We start from the raw sequence: 26740 nt of genomic DNA on the forward strand, positions 1-26740 counted from the left end.
TGGCACAGTGGTTAAGAATCCACCTGACGACTGTATGGTCCCTGGATGGGGAAAATCCTCTGGAGAAGAAAATGACAACCCACTCCAGTGTTCTTCCCTGAGAAATCCCATGGACAGAGAAGCCTAGTAAGCTATACTCCATGGGGTCACAAAGAGACACGACTGAGCGACTGAACACATTAAATCTGTCTGGACTGTAGAGCATTCTTCCCGAGGAAATACAACTAGTACAAGACAGAAACCATGAAACAAGTGGATGTTATTTTTAAAAGAAAAAAAAATAATAATAAAATAGAAACAATGAGAAAAAACTTAGAGACTCAAAGTACAAAGAAATGCATAGGAATGAGAATAAAATGCCAGAGATAAAAGCAATAGAGACCAATATAAAACAGAGAATCATTCAGGCGGTACATTTAAAAAATAAGAATTCCAGAAATAGGAAGCAGAAAACCAAAGGGCAAGAAATCATGAAAGAAATGAGTCAAGGAAAAAAAGATGTCCTAGAACCAAAGTTTATGAGTTTCCAGATTGACAGGGCCCGTTAAGCACCCAGCAGAAAGATAGAGGAGAAATGCCTTCAAAATTCTCAGAGAAAATCACTTCCAACAAGAAATGAGCAGTCAAACTACTAAATAAGCAAGAGATTAGCATATGAGGTCAGAAGTTTTCAGGAAGCTACCAGGAGATGTCCTGCCAAAATAAAGGAATATCAAGAAAGACCTCGAAACCCAAAAGCAGGACATTTATCTAAGGAGAAAATCAAAGAGAACCCCAGGATGATGTAAATGGAGTTCCAGGATGGCAGCTGGTCACCAGGTATGTGAAAGTGAAGTCGCTCAGTCGTGTGCGACTCTTTGTGACCCCATGAACTGTAGCCCACCAGGCTCCTCTGTCCATGGAATTTTCCAAGCAAGAATACTAGAGTGGGTTGCCATTTCCTTCTCCAGGGGATCTTCCAGACCCAGGGATTGAACGTGGGTCTCCCGTATTGCAGGCAGACGCTTTACCATAAAAGCAACCAATTCAGAGTAGAGCAGATCTGACTGCCCAGGGAGAGAGGCCAACAGGAAGAGAAAGTGAAAGGGAAAGTTGCTCAGTCTGAGTCTGACTCTTTGCAACCCCATGGACTATACAGTCCACGGAATTCTCCAGGTCAGAATACTGGAGTGGGTAGCCTATACCTTCTCCAGTGGATCCTCCCCACCCAGGAATTGAACCAGGGTCTCCTGCGTTGCAGGCGGATTCTTTACCAGCTGAACTACCAATGATTCTTAATGTATTCAAAAGATATGAAAGACAGTTAAATTCTCATCTTCTTAGCAGGAATTCAATGGATAACACCTGAACCTGGAAATAGAAATAAGTAGCAATGTAAGTAAGCATATCTTTTGCATTAATAGCTAGAGAAGTAGAATCCAAAGAAATAAGTGGTTTTGCCTCTTTGTGAAAGAGGCAAGAAATGGAGAAAGGGAAATGAGTGACTCCTATATTTTATTAGTTTTTTATTCAAAGTTGACACTTAAAATCACATGGATGAACATTTTGGGGGTTGTTTAGTTTAAATAAATTCAATTTTTAAATCATGTGGATGTATGACTTTGAGGAAAATTTAAACTAGATTTAAAAAAAGAGAGAAGTAATGGGGTAAGAATTGGATCTGGGGATTAACAGTTTCCTGCTTAAGAGTTTCTATAACAAACCCAGAAAATAGGACCCCATATAAGGCTGTCTAGGAGACAAGGGTTTGATTCCTTTGGTCGGGAAGATCCCCTGGAGGTGGAAATGGCAACCCACTCCAGTAGTACCTGAAAAATCCCATGGACAGGGAAGCCTGGCAGGCTACCAGTCCATAGGGACGCAGAGTCAGACACAACTGAGCAAATGAGCATGCATGTAATGTTGTCTACCTGTTTTGTTTTTTTCTCTCTCTCTCTCTCTTTTTTTGGGGGCCATGCTGGGTCTTTGTTGCTGCCCGAGGGCTTTCTCTAGTTGTGGTCAGTGGGAGCTACTCTTTGTGTGGTGGGTCAGCTTCCCTTTGCAGTGGCTTCTCTTGTTGCAAAGCATGGACTTTAGAGTGCAGGCTCAGTAGCTGTGACCCAGGAGCTCATAATTGCAGCTTGCAGACCCGAGAGAGTATAGGCTTCCATAGTTGTGGCACATGGGCTTAGCTGCTCCGTGGCATGTGATATCTTCCCAGAACAGGGAGCGAGCCTGTGTCCCCTGTATTGGCAGGCTGATTTCTTTCCACTGCGCCACCAGGGAAGTCCTACCCCCTAGTTTTTCACTTGAGAGATTCAAAGAAATACAATATGCCTTTGTATGTATATTCATGAATGTCCAGGAGGCATGGAGCTAATTGCAAGGCTATATGCAAGCTAATATGTAATCCCAACACCTGCTCATGTTAGCTATATAACTGGAATTGGATGAATGATTTCAACAGCCTGAGCTTCCCCAACCATAAAATAAAAGTGATGACAGTATCTTCCTCTTAGGTTGCTTGAATAGGTGAGGTAGTAGGTGCATACCTGGCACATAGTACGACCGGGTTCCTCTCCAATGTTAGCTTCCTTACCCACTTCTTCTACTGGAGTTTGGTTAGGTATACTAAGAGACACACACAGAAGTCAGCCAAAAGCGTTTTAATGAAACCCAGGAATCAGCTGAGGACCGGCTCAGGGCAACATTATCTTCATTTTTGTGCCCTTGGCTTCAAGCTTTAATTAACTGTGGTGATATATTTGGCTGAAACTTGGGCTTCACACAGCACAGTTTACCACTCAGGCAGAAAACATATACTTTTTCATTCCTGGAACATGTGTCACGGCAGTTGCCATGAAGACTCCAGCATTTTTCAGTGCTGCCTGATACAAAGAGAAAAAAAGAAGGAAGCCAGAATCAGTCCTGTGGGGAAATAAATCCTGGCTTGAGAGGACGCACAGCCAGGCAGAAAAAGAAGGACCATTGAAAATGGGGACATCACGTCTAGATTTACAGAGTGGTGTTATAGTCTCACACTCTTTCTGGACAGCCCATTCCAATCCCAGCCCACCCCTAGTGGTCCTTCTCTTAGAGTCAGTGGGTTATAATGATTAGGAGCATGGACTCCTGGAACTCATAGAGCTGGATTTGAAATCTGTCTACAGCCCAAACCATATTGAGGAAGACCTCAAGCAGGTTATTTTACTTCTCAGATCATCCATTTCCTCTTTTCTAAAAAGGAGATATAGCACTTGCCTCAAGCTATTGTTGGGATTAAGCGAAATAGTGCATTAAAAAACAAGCATTAAATAAATTTAGATATAACATTACAGAACCTCAGAAAGAATCACAAGTTTTAAAAATTATTTCATAAGTAAAGATTAAACTAGAAGGAACATATGATCAAAAAATGCAAGAGGTAATGGCTTAAAATAAATACAGGATGATAAAGAGGATTTCTTAATCAAAAAGAAAGAGATAAAAAGGAATAAATAAGTGTTACAAATATTCATGACAAACAAAAGAATTTCAACATACAAATAATAGGAAATACCAAAGAAGAAAACAAAATCAAGGGAATGGAAAAAATACTACAAACTAGGTTCAATAAATATTCCTAAATAGAAAAAGATTTGAAAGCATGTACTGAAAAAATACATAGCATACCTGAAAATATTGACCCAAGACAAGATACATTCTCCTAAAATTACTGGACAAAAGGAAACAAAGCTTTGGGTATTTAAAATATAGGATGACATAAAGGAAAAAAAGTTAAACCGTACATGGACTTTTTGAGAGCAATGCTTTATCCCAGAAAAAAAATGGTGTCATACTATCAAGATATTCAAGAAAAGAAAAGTATTATAATCAAAAAACTAACTTCTAAATACAAAGGACAAAAATAAACTGGTATCAACATACTGAAACGTGTAGTGGATATATGTTCTGACAATATAGAGACATTACAATTTAAAAAATAGGAGAATACTGAAAAAAATAAAATAAAATAAAATAAAAAATAAAAAATAGGAGAATACTGGTGACAGTCTATGCACAAATTTTGACTAGTTTGAGTAATCATGTTATTCTGGTACTCTTGATTTTGTTATACAGTATACATAAACTATTGTATATGTGACAAGGGAGATATCAAATGAGTAATTATGGAATACTCTAACTCTATCATCCTCTGTGATCTTGAAAACCAAGATTCTCAACACAAGGAAAAAATATTGGTTTCAACAGATATGAATGGAAAAAGAGATGTGGCATATACAAATAATGGAATACTACTCAGCCATTAAAAGAGTGAAATTTTGCCATTTGCAACAACATGGAATGACTTGGATGGTCTTATGCCAAGTAAAATAATAAACCTAAAAAATAAAACAAACCAGTGAATATAAAAACAACAACAACAAAAACAGACTTACATATAGAGAATAAACTACCACCGGGAAAGGGGACCAGGGAGGGTGAGATAGCGGGAGATGATGAAGAGGCACAAACTACTATATATAAAAAAAAGAAGCTACAAGGTTATAGTGTTATAGTGTATACCACTGGGAATGTAGTCAATATTTTACAACAAATTTAAAAGGAATATAACCATTAAAACCTGAATCACTATATCATATACCTAAAACTCATATAATATTGTATATCAACTATACTTCAATTTTTAAAAATGCAATGTGGTATAGAAATTGTTCTGAATTTGTGTTCTGTATTTGAATTGGAGGTACCAGTATAAACCCACAAGTATTTTATTTTCTAAGTATGTGGACAGATGATTGGATAGAAATTTTTCCAGTTCTAATGAATGAAAAAAAGGTAAGAAATGTTGACCAACCAATATAAATTAATATTCCTAGGACTCATATTGTAGTCTAAAAATACCATCTCCCACTAAAATAAAAGAAATCAATACCTTGGCAATGTGATTTTTTCCAGTTCTTGGGTAAGAAATTGTAAGATGAGCCTAAAACTATTCTATCATACCCAGAGCTAAATGGAAGAAATTCCCATCGGTCAAGAATAGAAAACTTTGTGCTTCAACAGGAATAATTGCAATAGATTGGAACTGTGGCTTAGAACCATGAGTCCAAAATAATATTTAGGAGAAACAAATTGTTTGTCCTCAGAGGTTAACAAAATGAATTCATTAACTTGCAAACTGAAGAGCAAAGGCAGAATCAAGCATTTGTCCTTCCTCTCCCCTCTGAATTCTCAAAATCACAAAGTAACCAAATGGTAGATGAAGAGAAGCATCTCTTTTATAAATAGTTCAGCTAATAAATGAATGTTCTTCCCAGCATATCTTCATGGCTCACCCCCTCACTTCCTTCATGTCTTTGTTCTAATTTGTTTCAGTGGGGTATTCCCTTACATCCCTTCTTAAATTCCACATCTCCCTCCTCTGATGCTTGCTATCCATTTCCTTGCTATCCATTTCCTTGCTTACACTGTTTATTGCCTCCCCACAGAGAATGTAAGCTCTAAGACAACAGGGACTTTGGGTGGTTGGTTGGTGGGTGGGTTCACTGCTCCATCTCCAGCACTTACCACATTGCCTGACACATGGAATGAACACTACAATATTTATTGAATAAGTGAATTCTTTAACTAAGCAATGGCATAGCTACTGGCCCCTAAATCCAGCTGCCATCAAGGGAAGTAGAAAGGGAGAGAGGAAAAGGAGAAACACTGAAAAGACTAAACATTTACCCAAAGCAGAATGATTAAATCCAAGACTGTTTCAAACCAGAAAAGGATAAAATTGTATGCTGAGTTAACCTACAGCCTCTGGAACCTTTCTAACCTCCAACTTTCTCACCAACAGAATGAAAGTTCCCGGGAAAACTCTCACGAGTTATAAAAAGTAGAAAAGATACAGCTGTTGCACACTAAAATCTCAGTGTATTCAATGTTGAACCCTAAACCTAATAATTTTTATTACTGTTTCAGTCACTAAATTGTGTCCGACTCGTTTGGAACCCCATGGACTGTAGCCGGCCAGGCTCTTCTGTCCATAGGATTTCCCAGACAAGAATACGGGAGTGGGTTGCCAATTCTTTCTCCCCACCCAGGGATCGAACCTGCATCTCCTGCATTGGCAGGTGGGTTCTCTACCACTCAGCCACCAGGGAAGCTCAAAGTGACTAAATTGGAACTCAGAGCAGCCAAGTGGCTTGTGGGGTTCACAGAACTAATAAATGATGAAGCCGGTTCTAACTAACCCAGGATTTGGGAATTCTTCTCTCCTCATCAGGAGATGCTATTTCCTGTATGTGTCTACCATGAGCAGACTTGATTGTGGGTCCAGACTGCTTTCAAGCCATCCCCCCACATCCTGACACTCTGGGAAGGTTAAAGAGATATCTGGAGGGCAGTGGGGTAGCAACTTTCATCAGAGGAAATGGAGGGGCTGCTGCTAGCCCCTTGGGATGGGCAAGTTTGAAGCGACCTTGTCTCTGCTTAAAACCTTTCATGGCTCCAGTATCGAGGCTGGCACAGACGGGCAACAGTAATCATGAGATTCAACCTCACTTAAGGCAGGTGTGATTAGCGCAAATCCAAGTGGTTTCAGGGTCACTGTGAGAAAAGATCACTATTGCCTTCCTTCTTTCCTGTTTTCCATGTCCTCCCCTACCACTCCTCACACATCTGACCTCCTGCCCTTGACCCCTGGAGCTGACCAAAGAGAAGGGATCTGGGGGCACTGAGGGAAAATTCTGGAGGTTATAATTGCTGCCTAAGACTTGGCACCTCTCACTGGCAAAGATGAGCATTTAAGTGCTAGATCCCTTCTTATGCGGGTTCGAAAAATTAAAAAGCTCCATTGGCTGCACAACAAAATTTCAGTGTGTTAATGTTGATCCCTCAACTTCATTATTTCAAATTGATAAATAATAAGTACACTGAAATTCAGAGGAGCCAAGTAGCATGCTATTAAATGGTGGGGTGGAGTCTCACCCAGGGATTGGGGGCTTTTTCCTCTTCCCCCAGATCAATGGTGTTTCATGTTTCTGCCTGCCAGCCCGTTCTCCCAAGCCCTGGAGTGTCCCAACCATGACCCCCACTCTCCACCCCTCCATCTCTCCCCAGAAAGGGCCTAGGTTACCTGGAATGACCTGGGATGAGAGGACCAGTGCAGCCAAAGTTAGCAAAAGAGTCTTCATGACTTCAGGGAGCCCAGGAGGTAGTCTCAGTTCTGGCGAAGAGACACCAAATGAAGAAGAGTTCTGGACTCTCTGCTCCTTCTAATCAACTAGGACACGTGTCACAGACACGTGCTCTCAGCTGCCCACGGGTACAGTTGGCCCTGGAACATTCTGCCTCCCTCAGGCTTCTCAATTACTATCCCAATGCCCATGCATCCACCTTTGGACCACACACCCCTGAGCTGATATGCCTCCCTTTATCTACTTCCACCTTTCAAGGGACAGCAGAGGGAAATCATACAAGCCAGAGGGACCTTTAAAAATAGATCTCAGCCCTTGTTATAACTCAATCTAAAATTCTCCAAGTCTCCATGTTACACATTGAAAAAAATGTGTAGTCTTTATTAAGTTCTATACAGTACCTCATTATCTGTCCTAGAGATCCACTATTATCATGCTTTAGTGTAAGCTGAGCAAACTCGTTTCTTCAAATGTAATTTTCCAGTTTGGTAGTGAAGTAGAGAAGGGAAAATATTCATTCAGACTTTCACTGAATGAATTTCAGTCTCCTCTTTCACCCCCATCAAGAGGTTCCTCTTCACTTTCTGCCATTAGAGTGGTATCATCTGTATATCTGAGGTTGATATTTCTCCTACAACCTTTTTTCTTTTTTAAGTTTTACAACCAATCTTTATTTTGAATTAGTAATGTATATAGAGGATGGAGAGTTTGAAAAATATAAAAAGATAAATACACCAAAATGTAAGTCTCCCTTCCACTCCCTTCCCCAGATACCCGTTTCTTTCTGGAAACAACCATTATTACAAGTTTATTATGCATGGTTCTAAAAATGAAGTAATAATAATACCCATCATCTGTTGAATATTCAACTCTGCACTAAGGTTCCTCACAAAAATCACATGAGATAACGATCATTATTTTCACATTACAAATAAGAAAACTGAATCTCTTGACAATCTTGATTCCTGCTTATGATTCATTCAACCTGGTATTTCACGTGATGTACTCTACATAGAAATTAAATCAGCAGGCTGACAGTATACAGCTATTGTACTCCCTTCTCAATTCTGAACCAATTAATGCTCCATGTCCAGTTGTAACTGTTGCTTCTTGACCAGTACACAGGATTCTCAGGAGACAGATAAGATGGTCTGGTACTCCCATCTCTTTAAGAATTTTCTACAGTGTGTTGTGATCTACACAGACAAAGACACAATTGTGGGATGGTTTCAACATTCTTTGGCATTGTCCTTCTTTGGGACTGGAATGAAAACTGACCTTTTCCAGACCTATGGCCACTGCTGAGATTTTCAAATTTGCTGACATACTAGGAGCAGCACTTAAAGAACATCATCTTTTAGGATTTTAAATAGCTCAGCTGGAATTCTGTCAATTCCATTAACTTTGCTCACAATAATGCTACCCAAAGCCCACTTGACTTCACACTCCAAAATGTCTGGCTCTAGGTGAGTGACCATACCACCATGGTTATCTGAGTCATTAAGTCCTTTCTTGTATAGTTCTGTGTATTCTTGCAACTTTTTAATCTCTTCTGTTTCTGTTAGGTCTTTACTGTTTCTGTCCTTTATTGTGCTCATCCTTGCATGAAATGTTTCCTTGAAAGCTCCAGTTTTCTTGAAGAGATCTTTAGTCTTTCCCATTCTATCACTATCCTCTATTTCTTTGCATTGTTCATTTAAGAAGGCCTTCTTATCTCTCCTTGCTGTTCTCTGGAACTCGGCACTCAGTTGGGTATATCGTTCCCTTTCTCCCTTGCCTTTAGCTTCTCTTCTTTCCTCAGTTATTTCTAAAGCTTCCTCAGACAACCACTGTCTTCTTGCATTTCTTTTTCTTTGGAATAGTCTTGGTCACTGCTTCCTGTACAACGTTACAAATCTCCATCCACAGTTCTTCAGGCACTCTGTCTACCAGATCTAATCCCTTAAATCTATTTGTCACCTCTACTGTGTAATCATAAGGGACTTGATTTAGGTCATCCCTGAATGGTCTAGTGGTTTTCCCTACTTTCTTCAATTTAAGCCTGAATTTTGCAATAAGGAGTTCATGATCTGAGCCACAGTCAGCTCCAGGTCTTATTTTTACTGACTATATAGAGCTTCTCCATCTTTGGCTGCAAATAACATAATAAATCTGATTTTGGTACTGACCATCTGGTAATGTCCATGTGTAGAGTCTTCTCTTGGATGATTGGTAGAGAGTGTTTGCTATAACCATCATGTTTTCTTGACAAAACTCTATTAGTCTTGGCCCTGTTTCACTTTTCCAAGGCCAAACTTGCCTGCTACTCCCGGTATCTCTTGACTTCCTACTTTTGAACTCCAATTCCCTATCTTTTTTGGTGTTAGTTCTAGACGGTGTTGTAGGTCTTCATAGAACTGGTCAACTTCAGCTTCTTCAGCAATAGTGGCTGGGGCATAGACTTGGATTACTCTGATGTTGAATGGTTTGCCTTGGAAATGAACCAAAATCATTCTGTCATTTTTGAGGTTGCAACCAAGTACTTGGCGTTTTAGACTTCTGTTGACTATGAAACCTATTCCATTTCTCCTAAGGGATTCTTGCCCACCATAATAGATATAATGGTCATCTGAATTAAATTTGCCCATTCCTGTCTGTTTTAGTTCACTGATTACTAAGCTATCAATGTTTAATATTGCCTCCTCCTGAAACTCTGACATTCTCAGGTAAGCCCAATCTTCAAGTGACAGATATGAGCAGAAAACCATAGAGTCTTTCCAGAAGAAGCCCCAGGCATCATTCTTACATGCTTTTTTCTGTACATTTTGAGATTAATTAACTGATTTTTTAATGTCATGATCATTAACAATTAATCAGAAGTTACTGTTTTAAACATTCTTCTAAGAACTTTACATATTTTACTCATTTAATCTTTTTAACAATTCAGTGAGCTATGTAACATTAAGTCTTTTTATCCATGAAAACCTTAAGTCAGTAGAGGCTAAGTTATTTATACAATTTCAGAAAACTAACAATTTGAAGGTCAGGTACTCAACCTAAATTTATCTGACTTAAAAATTCATGATTCTGGAATAGTATACAGCAGGAACTTGATAAATTCAATATAAAGTGACATGAGTGACACAAAGGAGCCAATAGCAAGAAAATTGATAAGAATATTTCAGGTGTAAGGCATAGCGAGCACAAGCAGATATAGTGTGCTTCATGGAAAGAATAAAGGCTAGTATGGCTGAAGAATAGAGCATGAATGGGAACTGATATGAGATAAAGCCAGAGAGCTACATAGCAACTGGATCAGGTAAGTCAAGGAGAAGAGTTTGAATTTTATCCAAAATTGCAAAGTTATTAACAGAAAATCAGAGTCAGGACTGTATGTTTTCAGCTCTACTTCTTCTACCCACCACCCCAAAATTCTCTATGTATCCAGGCACTTTAGACAGTAGGGTATCTTCTCTCAGGGAGGACAGCATCCAACAGATACATTTCTTCCCCATTCCCTAGCCACCAGAATAGAAAACTGCATTTTGCAAAAATTTTTTTTGCAAATTGTTGAGTAGAAAAAAAACTGCATATATTTTTTTTTCTGACACATTGTCTTATTTTATTCAAATAGCAGTCTGCTCACACATGGTCCAAGAAGACTTGAATAATAAAGCAAATATAATCACATGTTAAAAATTGGTCTTCAAGCATCATAGCCAGTGATGCCACGCTTGCCTATGATCTCACCAACATAAAACCACATCCACACCTCAGTGGCCACCAAACCATTCAGTAGAGCTTCCTTAACAGTGAGCTGTTTGAAGATACCGGTTTTAGCACTGTTGATAATTTTTTTCAAGCTCTGAATTGCTGTAGGGATCTCAGCAGGGGTTGGAGGAACCAGCTCAACCTTGGCATAGTACCAAAATGTGGCCAATCGAGGCTTCGAGTAAGTCACAGCAGCACTGACCAGCGCCGGGGCCTTCTCCGCGAGGTTATGGACAAACTGGGCCACAGTACTAAGACGGAGAGTCCGTCGCCCCAACTTAAAACTGCGTATATTTAATGCATACAATGTGATGAGTTTGAACATAAGCATTTGGTGCTGCTTTTGTAGTCCAAACTAGGATTTCTCAATTCCTTTCCCTGTATGGAATCAAGTTAGGCTTTGCCACAAACTCTTTTCTCTCTTTCCTTTCTTTTTGCATGATACTGGGGAGTTGGAAATGAAGCAGCATCCCTGTGTTCTGAAGGCTGTCACTGGTCAGAGGCGGTAAGGGGTGTCTGCAAGTTTCAGTTTGTCTTCACTGTTCCCTGCTACACATCAGCTCTCCTTCCCAATGCCAGCCCTTCTGACCAAACTGACCCAGGTTCAGGCCCCAAACTAAACACCTCTCTATGAACTCAACAAAGGCCCATATAGTCAAAGCTATGGTTTTCCCAGTAGTCGTGTATAGATGTGAGAGTTGGACCATAAAGAAAGCTGAGCATCGAAGAACTTATGCTTTTAAATTGTGGTGCTGAAGAAAACTCTTGAGAGTCCCTTGGATTGCAAGGAAGTCAAGACAGTTAATCGTAAAGGAAATCAACTGTGAATATTCACTGGAAGAGCTATTGCTGAAGCTCCTTTGGCCACCTGATGCCAAGAGCCAACTCATTGGAAAAGACCCTGATGCTGGGAAAGATTGAAGGCAAAAGGAAAAGAGGGCAGCAGAGAATGAGATGATTAGATAGCATCACCAACTCAATGGACATAAGTTTGAGCAAACTCAGGGGGATAGTGGAGGACAGAGAAGCCTGGCATGCTACAGTCCATGCAGTCACAAAGAGTTGGACAAAACTAAGCAACTGAACAACAAATGAATTCAAATAGGCAGTAGTTTTGAAGAGCAAGTGACTTTTCACAGGCTTCTGCACCAGCTCCTTCAGCGACCCCAGAGAGCTCTTTACTTTCCCAGCTGTTCCCACAATTGAATAGTTTCATTCTTGTAATAAATTCCTTAGCCCATAATGCTGATAGCAGTACTGCTGCTTCCCTAATTGAGTTTTAACTAACATATGTTTGAAAAAATGAGCTTCCCTAACAGAAATGAAGGGCTTCCCAAGTGATTTAGTGATAACAAATCTCATGCCAACGCAAGAGACACAGGAGATGCAGGTTCTATCTCTGGGTCAGGAAGAGCCCCTGGAGGAGGAAATGGTAACCCACTCCAGTATTCTTGCCTGGAGAATCCCATAAACAGAGAAGCCTGGTGGGCTACAGTCCTTGGGGTCACAAAGAGTCAGAAATGACCGAGTACACACATGCAACAGAAATGAACAACAATCATGGATTTCTACGCCTTAGGCACTGAGTCCTTCCTAGCTACTGTCTCTTTTTCATCTTAAAGGTTTTAGAAAGAGTTGCTTACACTTACTGATCTCATTCCTTCACTTATCTTTCAGTCTTCAACCTCCTCAATCTGTTTTCTGTCCCTACAAAAATGGTTTTCAACGTTACTTTGTCTCATAAGCCATTGTTGTTGTTTAGTCGCTAAGTCATGTCCTACTCTTTACAACCCCATGAACTGTAGCCCACCAGGCTCTTCTGTCCACGGGATCATGCTTTTATACCCTTGACATCTGTGTCAAATAGGGTCCAGTCAAGAAATGAAAGTCACATAGCATACTTAATGTACGGAATCAGTTACACTGCTGTTGGAAGGCAGAAACAGCAAAAAGAGGACCCTGAGGAAATAGGTATTAGTAACCACAGGTTCTTCCAGTAGTCATGTACGGATACGAGAGTTGGGCCATAAAGAAGGCTAAGTGAGGAAGAATTGATGCTTTCGAACTGTGGTGCTGGAGAAGACTCTTGAGCGATCAAACCAGTCAATCCTAAAGGAAATCAACTCCTAATATTCACTGGAAGGACAGATCCTGAAGCTGAAGTTCCAACACTCTGACCACCTGATGCAAAGAGCCGACTCATTGGAAAAGACCTTAATCCTGGGGAAGACTGAAAGCTACAGAAGTGGGCAGCAGAGGATGAGACGGTTAGATAGCATCACTGAATGAATGGACATGAATTCCAGTAAACTCCGGGAGATAGCGGAGAACAGGGAAGCCTGGCGTGCTGCAGGCCATGGGGTCACAAGAAGCCGGACCCAACTGAGCGACTGAGCATCAGCAGCCAGAGAATGCCGCTACTACCCTTAGGCAGCCAGAACTGAGGGAAGGGAATGGATTTTCAAATCCTAAGAGTTCAGAGAAGGGACCTCCCCACTACAACAGCTGGTTCTTGGACCTCTGAGGACGGGGCACATCCTGGCCCCCAGAAGGCCTGACCACGGGGATGGCGGCGATGCCCTGGGATGGCAGGGGGCTGCAGCTGCTGATACTTGTGAAAGGGCACAGCCAGACTCCTGCTGGGAACTGCATCTCTTCTTTCCACTCTCCTGCCGATTTTAGCCCCAGTTACAGTATATTTCTCATGTTCAGCACCAACAGAAGCCTCTGTACAGACTTCCCTTTGCCTGGAAAGCCATGTGGGCTCATCCACCTGGCGTTTTGGTCTTTGTTTCTCAAAACACGGTCCACTGCCATCTTCTCTACGAAATCTTCCCTGACCTTCTGGGTTCCGCGTGCGTGGCGCCCCCTGGTGGTCCCTTGGCTGGCAGTTGAACCCTATCGCGTGACCTAAATGAGAAAAGCAAGTATGCCAGCTCGGGGCGTGCGGGGGCCGTGCCCGCGGGCGGGCGGCGGCAGGCACGTGCGGGTGACATCTGTTCCGGTTGGAGCAAAGGAGCGGGAGCCAGAGAGGCCAGAGCACTCCACCCTTAGCTTTGCCATCGCATCACATTGCCAAGCTGCTTTGCCATTGCCGCTTCCCTTGGCCACTAGCAGCCATGAAGCTCCTCTCGCTGATTCTGGCTGGACTGCTGCTCTTGTCCCAGCTCACTCCAGGTAACCTGGGCCTCTTCAGGGGAGGGGCACAGGGTGCGGAGAGAGAGATCTGGACAGAGAATCCCACAGACGGGGAGCATGGGCTGCTGGGACTTGGGCAGTCACCTTGTAGAGGTGGCCCGGTGCTGCCCGGTGGCCAGGCAGCAGATCTTAGGTACCCACTACAACATGGACAGCTTCTTGTTCAGTCACCCCATCCTGCTGTCCCAGGGAGCATGCTTAGGTGGGTTAGCTTGTGAAGAAGAATGCATAGGATGAGTAGGAGAAGCAGGCGGAAGATACACAATAGTAGCCATGTCACAAAATAGGCCCCAGAATGATCTAGGCTTAGTACAAACCGCAGCCACCTTAAGGAGAAAGCAAAGCTCATCTTTAACTTGTTACCATCTCTGTGCCAGTCCCTGTGTTGGGAAGCTAGGACCACAGAGATAAATGACATGGCCTGGGAGGGATTCAGACTTCCCAGGGGGCGCAGTGGTCTGTCCATGGGATTCTCCAGGCAACAATACTGTAGTGGGTAGCCATTCCCTTTTCCAGGGGCTCTTCCCAACTCAGGGATTGAACCCAGCTTTCCTGCATTGCAGGTAGATTCTTTACCATCTGAGTCACCAGGGAAGCCCAGGATCTGGAAGCCCAGGGTTAAGGGTGTGGCAAGGGTTAAGACTGCAGAAACAGTCAAGGTCCACGTCTTGATGAGCCTTGACTGCCAGGTGAGGAACTGTGGGAAAGCTTAAGCAAAAAAGGGCTATTCCACCAACTCTAGCATCGCTGTCTGGCCCCTCTTTTTCAACTGATAGAAACTTCTGCTCAGCCAAGGCTTTCACCTCACCTGTCCACAGGGCTGAAATGTATAAATTTCCTCACCTCAGCCCTTGTACCTGCCTGTGGCAAATGCCTGAAATACTACTCAGCTGGGGATAGACAGGAAAGCCCCAGAAACTGGGTTAAACACTGCTCAATCATTTTCTAACTCTGTGACCTCCAGTAAGCAGCTCAGTGGCTCAGAGTTTCCGTGTCCCCATTTCTCAATCTACTACAACAAAGGCATGTGTATAGTAACATCAGTTTGAGGGAACAACATTGAACACACTGAAATTTTGGTATACAAAAAAAAAAAGAAAAGAAAGTGTAGCTTCTTCATTTTATGTACTTTAAATTTTCCCAGGAAATTCCATCCTGCTGATGCGACGGTTGGGGAGAGGGGTGGTGGAAGGCACTAAAGGACTGTGCCTAAACTCTGCAGTTAAATAAATGCTCATCAATTCTGGTTTAAAACAGTTTCAGAACAGACTTTTGGACTCTGTGGGAGAAGGTGAGGGTGGGATGATTAGAGAGAGCAGCATCAAAACATGTATATTATCAAGGGTGAAACAGATCACCAGCCCAGGTTGGATGCATGAGACAAGTGCTTAGGGCTGGTGCACTGGGAAGACCCAGAGGGATCGGGTGGAGAGGGAGGTGGGAGGAGGGATTGGGATGGGGAACACATGTAAATCCATGGCTGATTCATGTCAATGTATGGCAAAAACCACTACAATATTGTAAAGTAATTAGCCTCCAACTAATAAAAATAAATGAAAAAAAAAACAGTTTCAGGTTAATTCAGTCTCTTTTGAATAAATATTTAGTTTTTGAGAATTTCTCCTTCTGTTCCCTTTCTGTTTCCAAGGATAGCACCTGGATTTAGAAGTTAACTAGATGTCATGATTTAATTTATTGGCTCATTCAATAAACGTGAAAGTGAAAGTCGTTCAGTCATGTCTGACTCTTTGGGACCCCATGGACTGTACAGTCCGTGGAATTCTCCAGACCAGAATACTGGAGTGGGTAGCCTTTCCCTTCTCCAGGGGATCTTTCCAACCCAGGGACTGAACCCAGGTCTCCCGCATTGTGGGCAGATTCTTTACTAGTTGAGCCACAAGGGAAGCCCAAGAACACTGGAGTGGGTAGCCTATCCCTTCGCCAGGGGATCTTCCTGACCCAGGAATCGAACCAGGGTCTCCTGCATTGCAGGCGAATTCTTTACCAACTGAGCTATCAGTAAACACGTTGAGCAAATTTCATATTCCAGGCACTGTGATAGGTGCAGGAGGTAGTGCAGTGAACACACGAGAACAAAACAAGGTAGGCAAAGTCTTTAGCCTCTTGGAGTTTGCATTCTGTTGAGAAAACAGATATTTTTTTAAATAAGTGAAACATAGGAAATGTCAGGTGGTGAGTATGATGAGCCGAGTAATTGGGAAAGGAGATAGCAAATACCACAGGGATGTGAATTTTTTGTTTTAAAGGGGTGCTCATGGAATGGCTCACCCTGACCTGAGGGAGGGTAAGAGGTGATCCCTATGGATTTATGGAGAATATTCAAGCCGGTGGGAATGTGAAGTGCAAAGGCCCTGGGGCAGCCCATGAGGAGGTAGGACCCAGTTCTGGACATTCACTGACTTCTGTGGCAGGGTCCCTCATTGTGTGTGATCCATGACCGAGGAAACTTCTTGGTCCTGTTGACAGCCCTACTGACTCCGCCCTTCATCTCAGTCAAATCTTCCATCTAATCCCTAGGTTTAGGCTGTTCACACACAGCCCCTCACACTCCCTTTCTGCACAGGGGTCTACTGCTGGCAGGTCTCTCAGGCTCTCAGCTCATCACCTGTTCTATTTCCACTGGAGACAAGAGGGAACTGCGGACTTTGCTGATTACTTTATGCCATAGGAGAGGAGAGGGAGATACTCAACCACTTCCCTCAGGCATTTCTAATCTAATCCCCCTCCAGATGGCCCCATAATGTGTTGATGCTGTTAGCAATTTCCCTGGGCTACCCTCTGAGGGCAGAAAGTAAATGCCCTGTTCTCTAGTAGTTTCTCCAAGCCAATCTGGGTGTTTGTAGCAAGAGATTCTCTTGCCCCCTACCTTTCTCACATGACTTATCTCTACTTTTTAAGTGTTCAGGTTGACCAGCAGGCCCTAGTCCGGGGGCGGGGAGAAGGGAAAGGTCTTTGTTTCTAGCTTACTGGTAGGTCCTTCATTGTCCTGGCTGGCAGAGACAAGATGTGGGCTCTGGTGGAGCTCTAAAGCCTCCTCCTCCTGCTGCTGCTGCTGCTGCTGCAAAATTAGATTTAAGTGCCCCAGTTTCCTCTAGGGAGAATATTTCCTCTTCCTTTCTATTGGATGTGGTGGTGGTAAAGGAGATTGAATGGAAGTTTCTTTGGCCAGACCCTCAGCCTTTGCCTCCTATGGCTTGCGATGAGGTGGTTTTATCTGAATCCACCAAGCTCAGCTAATATATAAAGGAGTTCTTTGAAATTTGGAAACCCCTGACCCTTCTAAATACATTAGGTTCTTAAATGTGTTGTCTTGCTATAAACTACAACAGCTCATCTCATTTTTTTTTCATTTATTTTTATTAGTTGGAAGCTAATTACTTTACAATATTGTAGTGGTTTTTGCCATACATTGACATGAATCAGCCATGGATTTACATGTGTTCCCCATCCCGATCCCTCCTCCTGCCTCCCTCCCCATCCCATCCTTCTGGGTCTTCCCAGTGCACCAGCCCTGAGCACTTGTCTCATGCATCCAACCTGGGCTGGTGATCTGTTTCACCCTTGATACTATACTTGTTTCGATGCTATTCATTCAGAACATTCCACCCTCGCCTTCTCCCACAGAGTCCAAAAGTCTGTTCTGTACATCTGTGTCTCTTTTTCTGTTTTGCATATAGGATTATCATTACCATCTTTTAAAATTCCATATATATGTGTTAGTATACTGTATTGGTCTTTATCTTTCTGGCTTACTTCACTCTGTATAATGGGCTCCAGTTTCATCCATCTCATTAGAACTGATTCAAATGAATTCTTTTTAATGGCTGAGTAATATTCCATTGTGTATATGTACCATAGCTTCCTTATCAATTCATCTGCTGATGGGCATCTAGGTTGCTTCCATGTCCTGGAAATTATAAACAGTGCTGCAGTGAACACTGGGGTCTCTTTCAGATCTAGTTTCCTCAGTGTGTATGCCCAAAAGTGGTATTGCTGGGTCATGTGGGAATTCTATTTCCAGTTTTTTAAGGAATCTTCACACTGTTCTCCATAGCGGCTGTACTAGTTTGCATTCCCACCAACAGTCTAAGAGTGTTCCCTTTTCTCCACACCCTCTCCAGCATTTATTGCTTGTAGAATTTTGGATAGTAGCCATCCTGACTGGCGTATAATGGTACCTCATTGTGGTTTTGATTTGCATTTCTCTGAGAATGAGTGATGTTGAGCATTTTTTCATGTGTTTGTTAGCCATCTGTATGTCTTCTTTGGAGAAATGTCTGTTTAGTTCTTTGGCCCATTTTTTGATTGGGTCATTTATTTTTCTGGAATTGAGCTGCAGCAGTTGCTTGTATATTTTTGAGATTAATCCTTTGTCTGTTGCTTCATTTGCTATTATTTTCTCCCATTCTGAAGGCTGTCTTTTCACCTTGCTTATAGTTTCCTTTGTTGTGCAAAAGTGTTTAAGTTTAATTAGGCCCCATTTGTTTATTTTTGCTTTTATTTCCAATATTCTGGGAGGTGGGTCACAGAGGATCCTGCTGTGATTTATGTCAGAGAGTGTTTTGCCTCTGTTCTCCTCTAGGAGTTTTATAGTTTCTGGTCTTACATTTAGATCTTTAATCCATTTTGAGTTTATTTTTGTGTATGGTGTTAGAAAGTGTTCTAGTTTCATTCTTTTACAAGTGGTTGACCAGTTTTCCCAGCACCACTTGTTAAAGAGGTTGTCTTTTTTCCATTGTATATCCTTGCCTCCTTTGTCAAAGATAATGTGTCCATAGGTATGTGGATTTCTCTCTGGAATTTCTATTCTGTTCCATTGATCTATATTTCTGTCTTTGTGCCAGTACCATACTGTCTTGATGACTGCAACTTTGTAGTAGAGCCTGAAGTCAGGCAGGTTGATTCCTCCAGTTCCATTCTTCTTTCTTAAGATTTCTTTGGCTATTCGAGGTTTTTTGTATTTCCATACAAATTGTGAAATTATTTGTTCTAGTTGTGTGAAGAATACCATTGGTAGCTTGATAGGGAGTGCATTGAATCTATAGATTGCTTTGGGTAGTATAGTCATTTTCACAATATTGATTCTTCCAATCCATGAACACAGTATATTTCTCCATCTATTGTGTCCTCTTTGATTTCTTTCATCAGTGTTTTATAGTTTTCTATATATAGGTCTTTCATTTCTTTAGGTAGATATACTCCTAAGTATTTTATTCTTTTTGTTGCAATGGTGAATTGTATTGTTTCCTTAATTTCTCTTTCTGTTTTCTCATTGTTAGTGTATAGGAATGCAAGGGATTTCTGTGTGTTAGTTTTATATCCTGCAACATTACTGTATTCATTGATTAGCTCTAGTAATTTTCTGGTAGAGTCTTTAGGGTTTTCTATGTAGAGGATCATGTCATCTGCAAACAGTGAGCAACTCATCTCATTTAAACTGAGCAATGAACTTTGTCATTCTGTTGTTTACCATTCCCCCAAAGGCCAGAAACTCTGCCCATTTCTGCTTTCAGCAGCCAAAGGGTCTCATGATTAAAGGGGAATGAAGTATGTATCACCTAAATATTAAAAAAATTTTTAAGTTAGGTTAATTGTGGAATTCAGGACATATGTATAAAGCCCAAGAACCCAGCAGAGATTAGATTTAGGTGGGGTACATCACATCCTTTTACATTATACCTCCTCAGAGCACCCAGATTTCCTCCTTTATAATTTTCAGCCTAAGTCTAGTCAATCAAATATCTGGGTAGCTATTTCTTTAATAGTTGTTTCTCATCTCCCCTTCCCCACTTGAATGGAAGTTCCCTGAGGGCAGCTGTCTGTCTCTAACTTGTTTGTAACTGTATCTCCAGTGTAGGCTTCTCAGTCTACATGTGTATTTCCCTTGGATAGACAGCTAGAAAGGAATTTGTGGGTCAAGACTGCACCATCTGAAAATGTGCCAGGTAGCCTCCAGAGAGGCTGAAACAAAGTATATGATACCATCTTTCCTCTCACTCTCAACAACAGTTCATCTTGACATTTTTGAATTAAAAATTCAGATTTTATTGTTTAGTTGTGGAGGGGAGTGTCTTACCTTTTTTGTAAAATAAAACACAGAATTACACATGGGCCCAGTAGTTCTGGGGCTTCCCTGGTGGCTCAGCCAGTAAAGAATCTGCCTGCAATGCAGGAAACCTGGGTTCAGTCCCTGGGTTGGGAAGGTCCCCTGGAGGAAGAAATGACAACCCACTCCAGTATTCTTGTCTAGGAAATCCCATGAACAGAGAAGCCTGAAGGGTTATAGTCCACAGGGTCACAAAGAGTTGGACACAACTGAGCGACTAACACTTCCACTTTTTCACTTTCTAGTAGTTGTGGCACATGGGCTTAGCTGCTCCATGGCGTGTGAGATCCTCCCTGACCAGGGACCGAACCAGCATCCCCTGCATTGCAAGATTGACTCTCAACCACCTGACCACCAAAGAAGCCCTTGAATTATAGTTTTGTCTGGGTATATCCCCAGTTGAAAAATGGGCAGAGGGCCTTAATAGACACTCCTCCAAAGAAGACATACACATGAAAAGATTCTCAACATCACTAATTATTAGAGAAATGCAAATCAAAACTACAGTGAGGGGACTTCCCTGGTGGTCCAGTGGTAAAGACTCTGTTCTTTCATTGCATGGGGCGCAGGTTCAATTCCTGATTTGGGAACAAAGATCCCACAGGTGTGGCCAAAAGAGAGCTACAGTGAGGTACCACCTCACACCAATCAGAATGGCCATCATTAAAAAGTCTATAAATAATAAATGCTGGAGAAGGTGTTGAGAGAAGGGAAACTTCCTACACTGTTGACCTTCTCAGGTGGCTCAGTGGTAAAGAATCTCCCTGCAATGCTGGAGACACAGGAGATGTGGGTTTGATCCCTGGGTGGGCAAGATCCCTGGAGAAGGGCATGGCAACCCACCCCAGTATTCTTGTTTGGAGAATCCTATGGACAGAAGAGCTTGATGGGCTACAGTCCACGGGGTCGCAAAGAGTTGGACTTGATTGAAATGACTTAGAACATACGCACACCTACACTGTTGGTGGGATTATAAATTGATGCAGTCACTATAGAGAACAATATGGAGAATTATTATATGATCCAGAAATACAATTGGTTTTTATATATTAATCTTATATCCTACAGCCTTGCTAAACTCACCTAATAGGTTTCATAGCTTTGGGGAGGATTTTATATGTAGATGATCATGTCATCTTTAAACAGTAGTAGTTTTATGTCTCCCTTTAAAATCCGTTTTTAATTCATTAGTAAGTGTGATAGTATCTGCAGAATTTTCACAGATGTTGGTAATCAGGTATTATGAATTCTGTCAAATGCTTTTTCTGCATCTATTGAAGTGACCATATGATTGGTTAAGGTGGGAGGGTTACTCTGCTGATGTGGTGAATTATTAATATATTGATTGATTTTTCAAATATTGAACTGACCTTTACATTTTTGGACTGATTCACATTTATTATGATGTCTTATCCTTTTTATACTTTTCTGGATTCAGTTTATATTTTGTTAAGGATTTTCACATCTGGTTTATGAGGGATGTTAGTCTGTAAGGATTTTTACATCTAAGTTCATAAGGGATTTAAGTTTGTAATTTTATTTTCTTGGAATGTCTTTGTCTTGGGTGTCAAGGTAATGCTGGAAGACTTTGAAAAGAATTGGTATTATTTCTTTCTAAATGCTTGGTATTAATAGAATTCACCAATGAAGCCATCTGAACCTAGAGTTTTCTTTGTGGAAAATACTTACATACAAATTCAATTTCTTTCAAAAAATTAAGGGGTTTAGAGTTATGTGTTTCTTCATGTATGAGCTTCAGTAGTTTGTGTTTTTCAAATAATTTGTCTGTTTTGTGTAAGTTGTTCAATTTATAGTCATGAAGTTTTCTTTGTTATGACCTTATTAACATTGTAATATCTATAGAATCTATAGTGAAGTCCTCTCTTTCTTTCTTTTTCTTTTTTTGGCCACCTTGTGGCATCTTAGTTCCTAACCAGGGATCACACCCCCACCCTCTGCAGAGAAAGCATGGAGTCCTAACCACTGGACAGCCAAGGAATTCCCCTCTCTTTCATTCCTGATAATAAACAATTTATTTCTTCTCTTTTGCTTTCTTCCTGGTCAGCCTGCCTGGCTAGAAATTTAGAAATTTTTTTATGTTTTCAAGAAACCAGCTTTCAGTTTTAATTTGTCTATTGTTTATCTGAGGCTTCCAAGGTGATGCTAGTGGTATCCTGTGGAATCCAGGACTCCACCTACCAATACAAGAGACACAAGAGACGTGGGTTCAGTCCCTGGGTTGGGAAGATCTCCTGGAGTAGGAAATGGCACCCCAAATTTCCTATTTTATTTACTTTTGCTCCAATCTTAATGATTGTTTTTCTTCTACTTAATTTACCCTTGTTTTTCTCATTTAATTTGCTCTTGTTTTTCCTCACTTAAGATATAAGCATTGATGGTTGATTTAAGACCATTCTGTCTAAAGTACACATTTTAAACTGCAAATGTCCCTCTAATTATTACTTTATCTCAGTTCCACAAATATTTTTATGTATTGTACTTTTAATTAGTCAATTCAAACTTCTCTAATTTCTCTTTTGGTTTCTCTTTCACCCATTAGTTATTTACCAGTACATTGTTCAATTTCCTAGTATTTGTGAATTTTCCAGATGCATATTTACTATTAATTTTTAGTTAATTCTACTGTGGACAGACACACACCTATATAAGACTTCAATTCTTTTTTAAAAAAAGCTTTTTATTTTATATTGGATTGTAACCGATTAACAATGTTGTAATAGTTTCAGGTGGACAGCAAAGGGACTCAGCCATACATATACATGTATCCATTCTCCCCACAAACTCCCCTCAGATCCAGGCTGCTACATAACACTGAGCAGAATTCCCTGTGCTGTATAGTAGGACTTTATTGGTTATCCATTTTAAATATAGCAGTGTACCTGTTGATCCCAAACTCCCTATCTTTTCCCTCATTCTTCTCCCCATCCCCAACAACCATAAGTTCATTCTCTAAAAGACTTCAATCCTTTTAGTTTTATTGAGATCCTGTACGGTATATCTTGGTAAATATTCTGTGAGCTCTTGGAAAAAATCTCTGTTTTTCTGTTGTTGGGTAGAGTGGTCTGTAAATATCTATTAAGTTGGTTGATAAACTCATCAGTTCAAATATTCTGTATCTTGTATTACATTGTTCTATCAACTATTGAGAGAGGGATGTTGAAAGCTGAAGTTATCATTGTGAATTTGTCTATTTCTTCTTTCAGTTCTTTCAGCTTTCTGTTTCATGCATTTTCAAGCTCTGTTATTTGGTGCATTTGATTGAGGATCAATGTCTTTTTAATCAGGTGAGATTGTCATCATGAAATGACCTTTTTACACTTAGCAACTTAGTTAGTTCTGAAGTCTACTTTTTAAATCTTAACATAGCTAGTATATTAATAATACTTCAGCTTATCTTTGATTAGTGATTTCATATTTTTTTCCTTTTACTATTAACATAACTGTCTCTCCATTTAGAATGAATTTCTTTAGACAGTATGTAATAGATCTTGCTTTTTCATCCAATCGGACAATTTCTGCCTTTTAATTGAGACGTTCAGACTATTTATGCTTAATATAATTATCAATATGGTTGCATTTAACCTACCATCTTTCTATTTGTTTTCTATCTGCCTATCCTTTCTTTATTTACTTTATCTTCTTTCCTTGCCCTCTTTCAGATTACTTGAGTCTTTTTATGATTCAAATTTTTATCTACCATTGTCTTATTAACTATACCTTTTTCTTTAAATCATTGCTCTAAGGCTGGGCTTCCCATGTGGCTCAGTGGTAAAGAATTTGCCTGCCAAGCTAGAGAAACGGATTCGATCCCTGGGTCAGGAAGATCTCCTGGAGAAGGAAATGGCAACCCACTCCAGTATTCTTGCTCTAAGGTTTACTTTTTCACATACGGCAAGTGTTTACTGAGCCTTGCTCTGCATAGGCACAGTCCTGAAAGAAAGTGAAAGTGTTGATCACTCAGTCATGTCCGACTCCTTGTGACCCCACAGACTGTAGCCCACCAAGCTCCTCTGTCCATGGGATTCTTCAGTCAAGAATACTGGAATAAGTTGCCATTTCCTCCTCTAGGGGATCTTTCTAACCTAGGGATCAAGCCCGCATCTCCTGCGTCTCTTGTGTTGGCAGACAGATAAATATATGATCAAACACTACTCAGCCATAAAAAAAGAATGAAATAATGTCATTTGCAACAACATGAGTGGACCTAGAGATTATCATTCTAAATGAAATGTCATATAGAGAAAGAGTAATATCATATACTATCACTTAATGTGGAATCTAAACTATGATCCAAATGAACTTATTTATGAAACAGAAATAGACTCACAGATATAGAAAACAAACTTACGGTTAGCAAAGGGGAAAGGTGGGTAAGGAAGAGATAAATTAGGAGGCTGAGATGAGCATATACACACTATTATATATATAAAATAGATAACCAACAAGGACCTGCTGTATAGCAAAGGCAAATATATGCAATATTTTGTAATAACCTACAAGGTAGAGAATCTGAAAAGAAATATATATGTGAAAAATGAAAGTGAAGTCTCTCAGTAATGTTCGACTCTTTGTGATCCCATGGACTGTAGCCTCCCAGGCTCCTCCTTCCATGGGATTTTCCAGCAAGAGTACCGGAGTGAGTTGCCATTTCCTTCTCCAGGGGATCTTCACCACCCAGGGATCAAACCCAGGTCTCCCGCATTTCAGGCAGACGCTTTACCCTCTGAGACACCAGCGAAGCCCCAATACATGTGTGTGTGTGTGTGTGTGTGTGTGTGTGTGTGTGTGTGTGTGTGTGTATATACATACATATGTATGTATATATATCTATATATATACATATGTATGTATATATATCTATATATATATCACTGTTGTGTACACCTGAAACTAACATAATATTGTAAATCAACTATACTTCAGTTTTTTTTCAACTGTGATGTTTATTACACTACTAAAGATTTACTGGGCTTCCCTGGTGGCTCAGTGATAAGGAATCTGCCTGCCAATGCAGAACACGTGAGTTCAATCCCTGGGTCAGGAAGATCCCCTGAAGGAAGAAATGGCAACCCATTCCAGTATTCTTGCCTGGGAAATCTCATAGACAGAGGAGCCTTGCGGGCTATAGTCTATAGGGTTGAAAAAAAGTCAGATATGACTTAGCAACTAAACAACAACAACAAAGATTTACTAGGCACACAGGGAAATAAGAAAACATGGCTGAGAACCAGTATAAACAACAGAGCACAGAAGCAGATCCATGAAACATCTGGATTCAACTGTTCTTCAGTTTTTTTAATTAAAAAAAAAACAACAACGTGGATGAACCTTGAAAGTAAGTGAATAAGTGAAAGAAGTCAGATATAAAATGCTACATATTATGTGATTCCATTGACATAAAATATCTAGAGTAGGCAAATCTGTAGAGAAGAGGGCAAATTGGTCATTGCCCAAGGATGAAGAGAGGGGAAATGGGAATAGTTAATGGGTGCGAGGTTTCTGTTTGGGATGATTAGAAAGTTCTGGAACTAGGTGGTGATGATGGTTGCACAACATTGTGACTTTACGTAATGCCGCTGAACTGTACACCTTAAAATACTTAAACTGATAAGCTTTATGTTATTTGTATTTTACCACAATTTTTAGAAAGAGAGAGAAGGAAAAAAGAGAAAGAAGGACCAGGGTGAAAATCAAAGGACACTGAGCACCCTCTATCACATCGGTTTTCATCCTTTTACAGACCTTTCAAATCCAGAATCTACCTCTTCTTAGGGCTGACACTGTCTCTGTTCTTTCTTTTCAGGTGGCACCCTAAAATGCTGGAATCTTCATGGCAAGTGCCGCCAGAAATGCTTCAAGAAGGAAAAGGTCTATGTTTACTGCACAAATAATAAACTGTGCTGTGTGAAGCCCAGGTACCAGCCAAAAAGCTTACCATGGCAAATCTAAGTTCCTTGAAGCCTAAAGTTATCAAAAGGCAGATGAAGCTACCCCGAGTCTGACCCCAGTAGATTCTTGAACTCTATCAATAAACATCTCTGGCTGATCCCTGTGTTGGCCTGTTAGTCTACCCAGTGGTTCTCAGAAGGTCCTCTTTAAGGTGGTTAATTTAAGTCAAAACCGTTTCATTATATTTCACAAGCACTCATCGGAATTTTCTGAAATCTACATGACATACAATAACCCCATTATTCTGGCAGTTAGTGAATAATAACTAGTGATAAATAGTGATCTAATAAATCATTGCTTTGAAATTCCAAAATTTTCCTTTAACCTATATGGAAACACAACAAGAACCAAAAGCATTTTTGTTGTCTGCAGGATCTGGGAGTCCCAAGACTGGAGTCCTGGGGCTAGTAGCACCCACCCACTGTTGAGGGGAGCAACATCCCAGAGTCACTGGATGCAGGGCTCTCGGGGTCCCAGAGCTAGTGCTAGTGCACTGGTGTGCAGGGTTGGGTCCAGGCCCTCTGGT

General features: G+C 40.9%; 1 protein-coding gene and 1 pseudogene across 1 annotated transcript; one reads left to right on the forward strand and one right to left on the reverse strand.

Moving 5' to 3' along the window:
* Positions 1–10756: 10756 nt before the first annotated feature.
* LOC110152431 (ATP synthase subunit g, mitochondrial pseudogene) lies at positions 10757–11271 on the reverse strand (annotated as a pseudogene).
* A 2598-nt stretch (positions 11272–13869) lies between these two features.
* DEFB123 (defensin beta 123) lies at positions 13870–26311 on the forward strand. Its single transcript, XM_020915961.2, has 2 exons — positions 13870–14096; positions 26069–26311. Exons 1-2 carry the CDS (start codon positions 14039–14041, stop codon positions 26212–26214), a joined length of 204 nt encoding a protein of 67 aa, XP_020771620.1. The 5' UTR covers positions 13870–14038; the 3' UTR covers positions 26215–26311.
* The last annotated feature ends 429 nt before the right edge of the window (positions 26312–26740 follow it).

Source organism: Odocoileus virginianus, chromosome 9 (genome assembly GCF_023699985.2).
Source record: "Odocoileus virginianus isolate 20LAN1187 ecotype Illinois chromosome 9, Ovbor_1.2, whole genome shotgun sequence".
Classification (NCBI taxonomy): Eukaryota; Metazoa; Chordata; class Mammalia; order Artiodactyla; family Cervidae; genus Odocoileus; species Odocoileus virginianus.

What these genes read in the sequence shown, in the direction of transcription:
- DEFB123 (XM_020915961.2), top strand. Translation starts at nt 14,039, where the DNA reads ATGAAGCTCCTCTCGCTGATTCTGGCTGGACTGCTGCTCTTGTCCCAG. An exon ending in CTTGTCCCAGCTCACTCCAG is followed by an intron (nt 14,097 to 26,068) that starts GTAACCTGGGCC and finishes CTTTCTTTTCAG; the next exon opens with GTGGCACCCTAAAATGCTGG.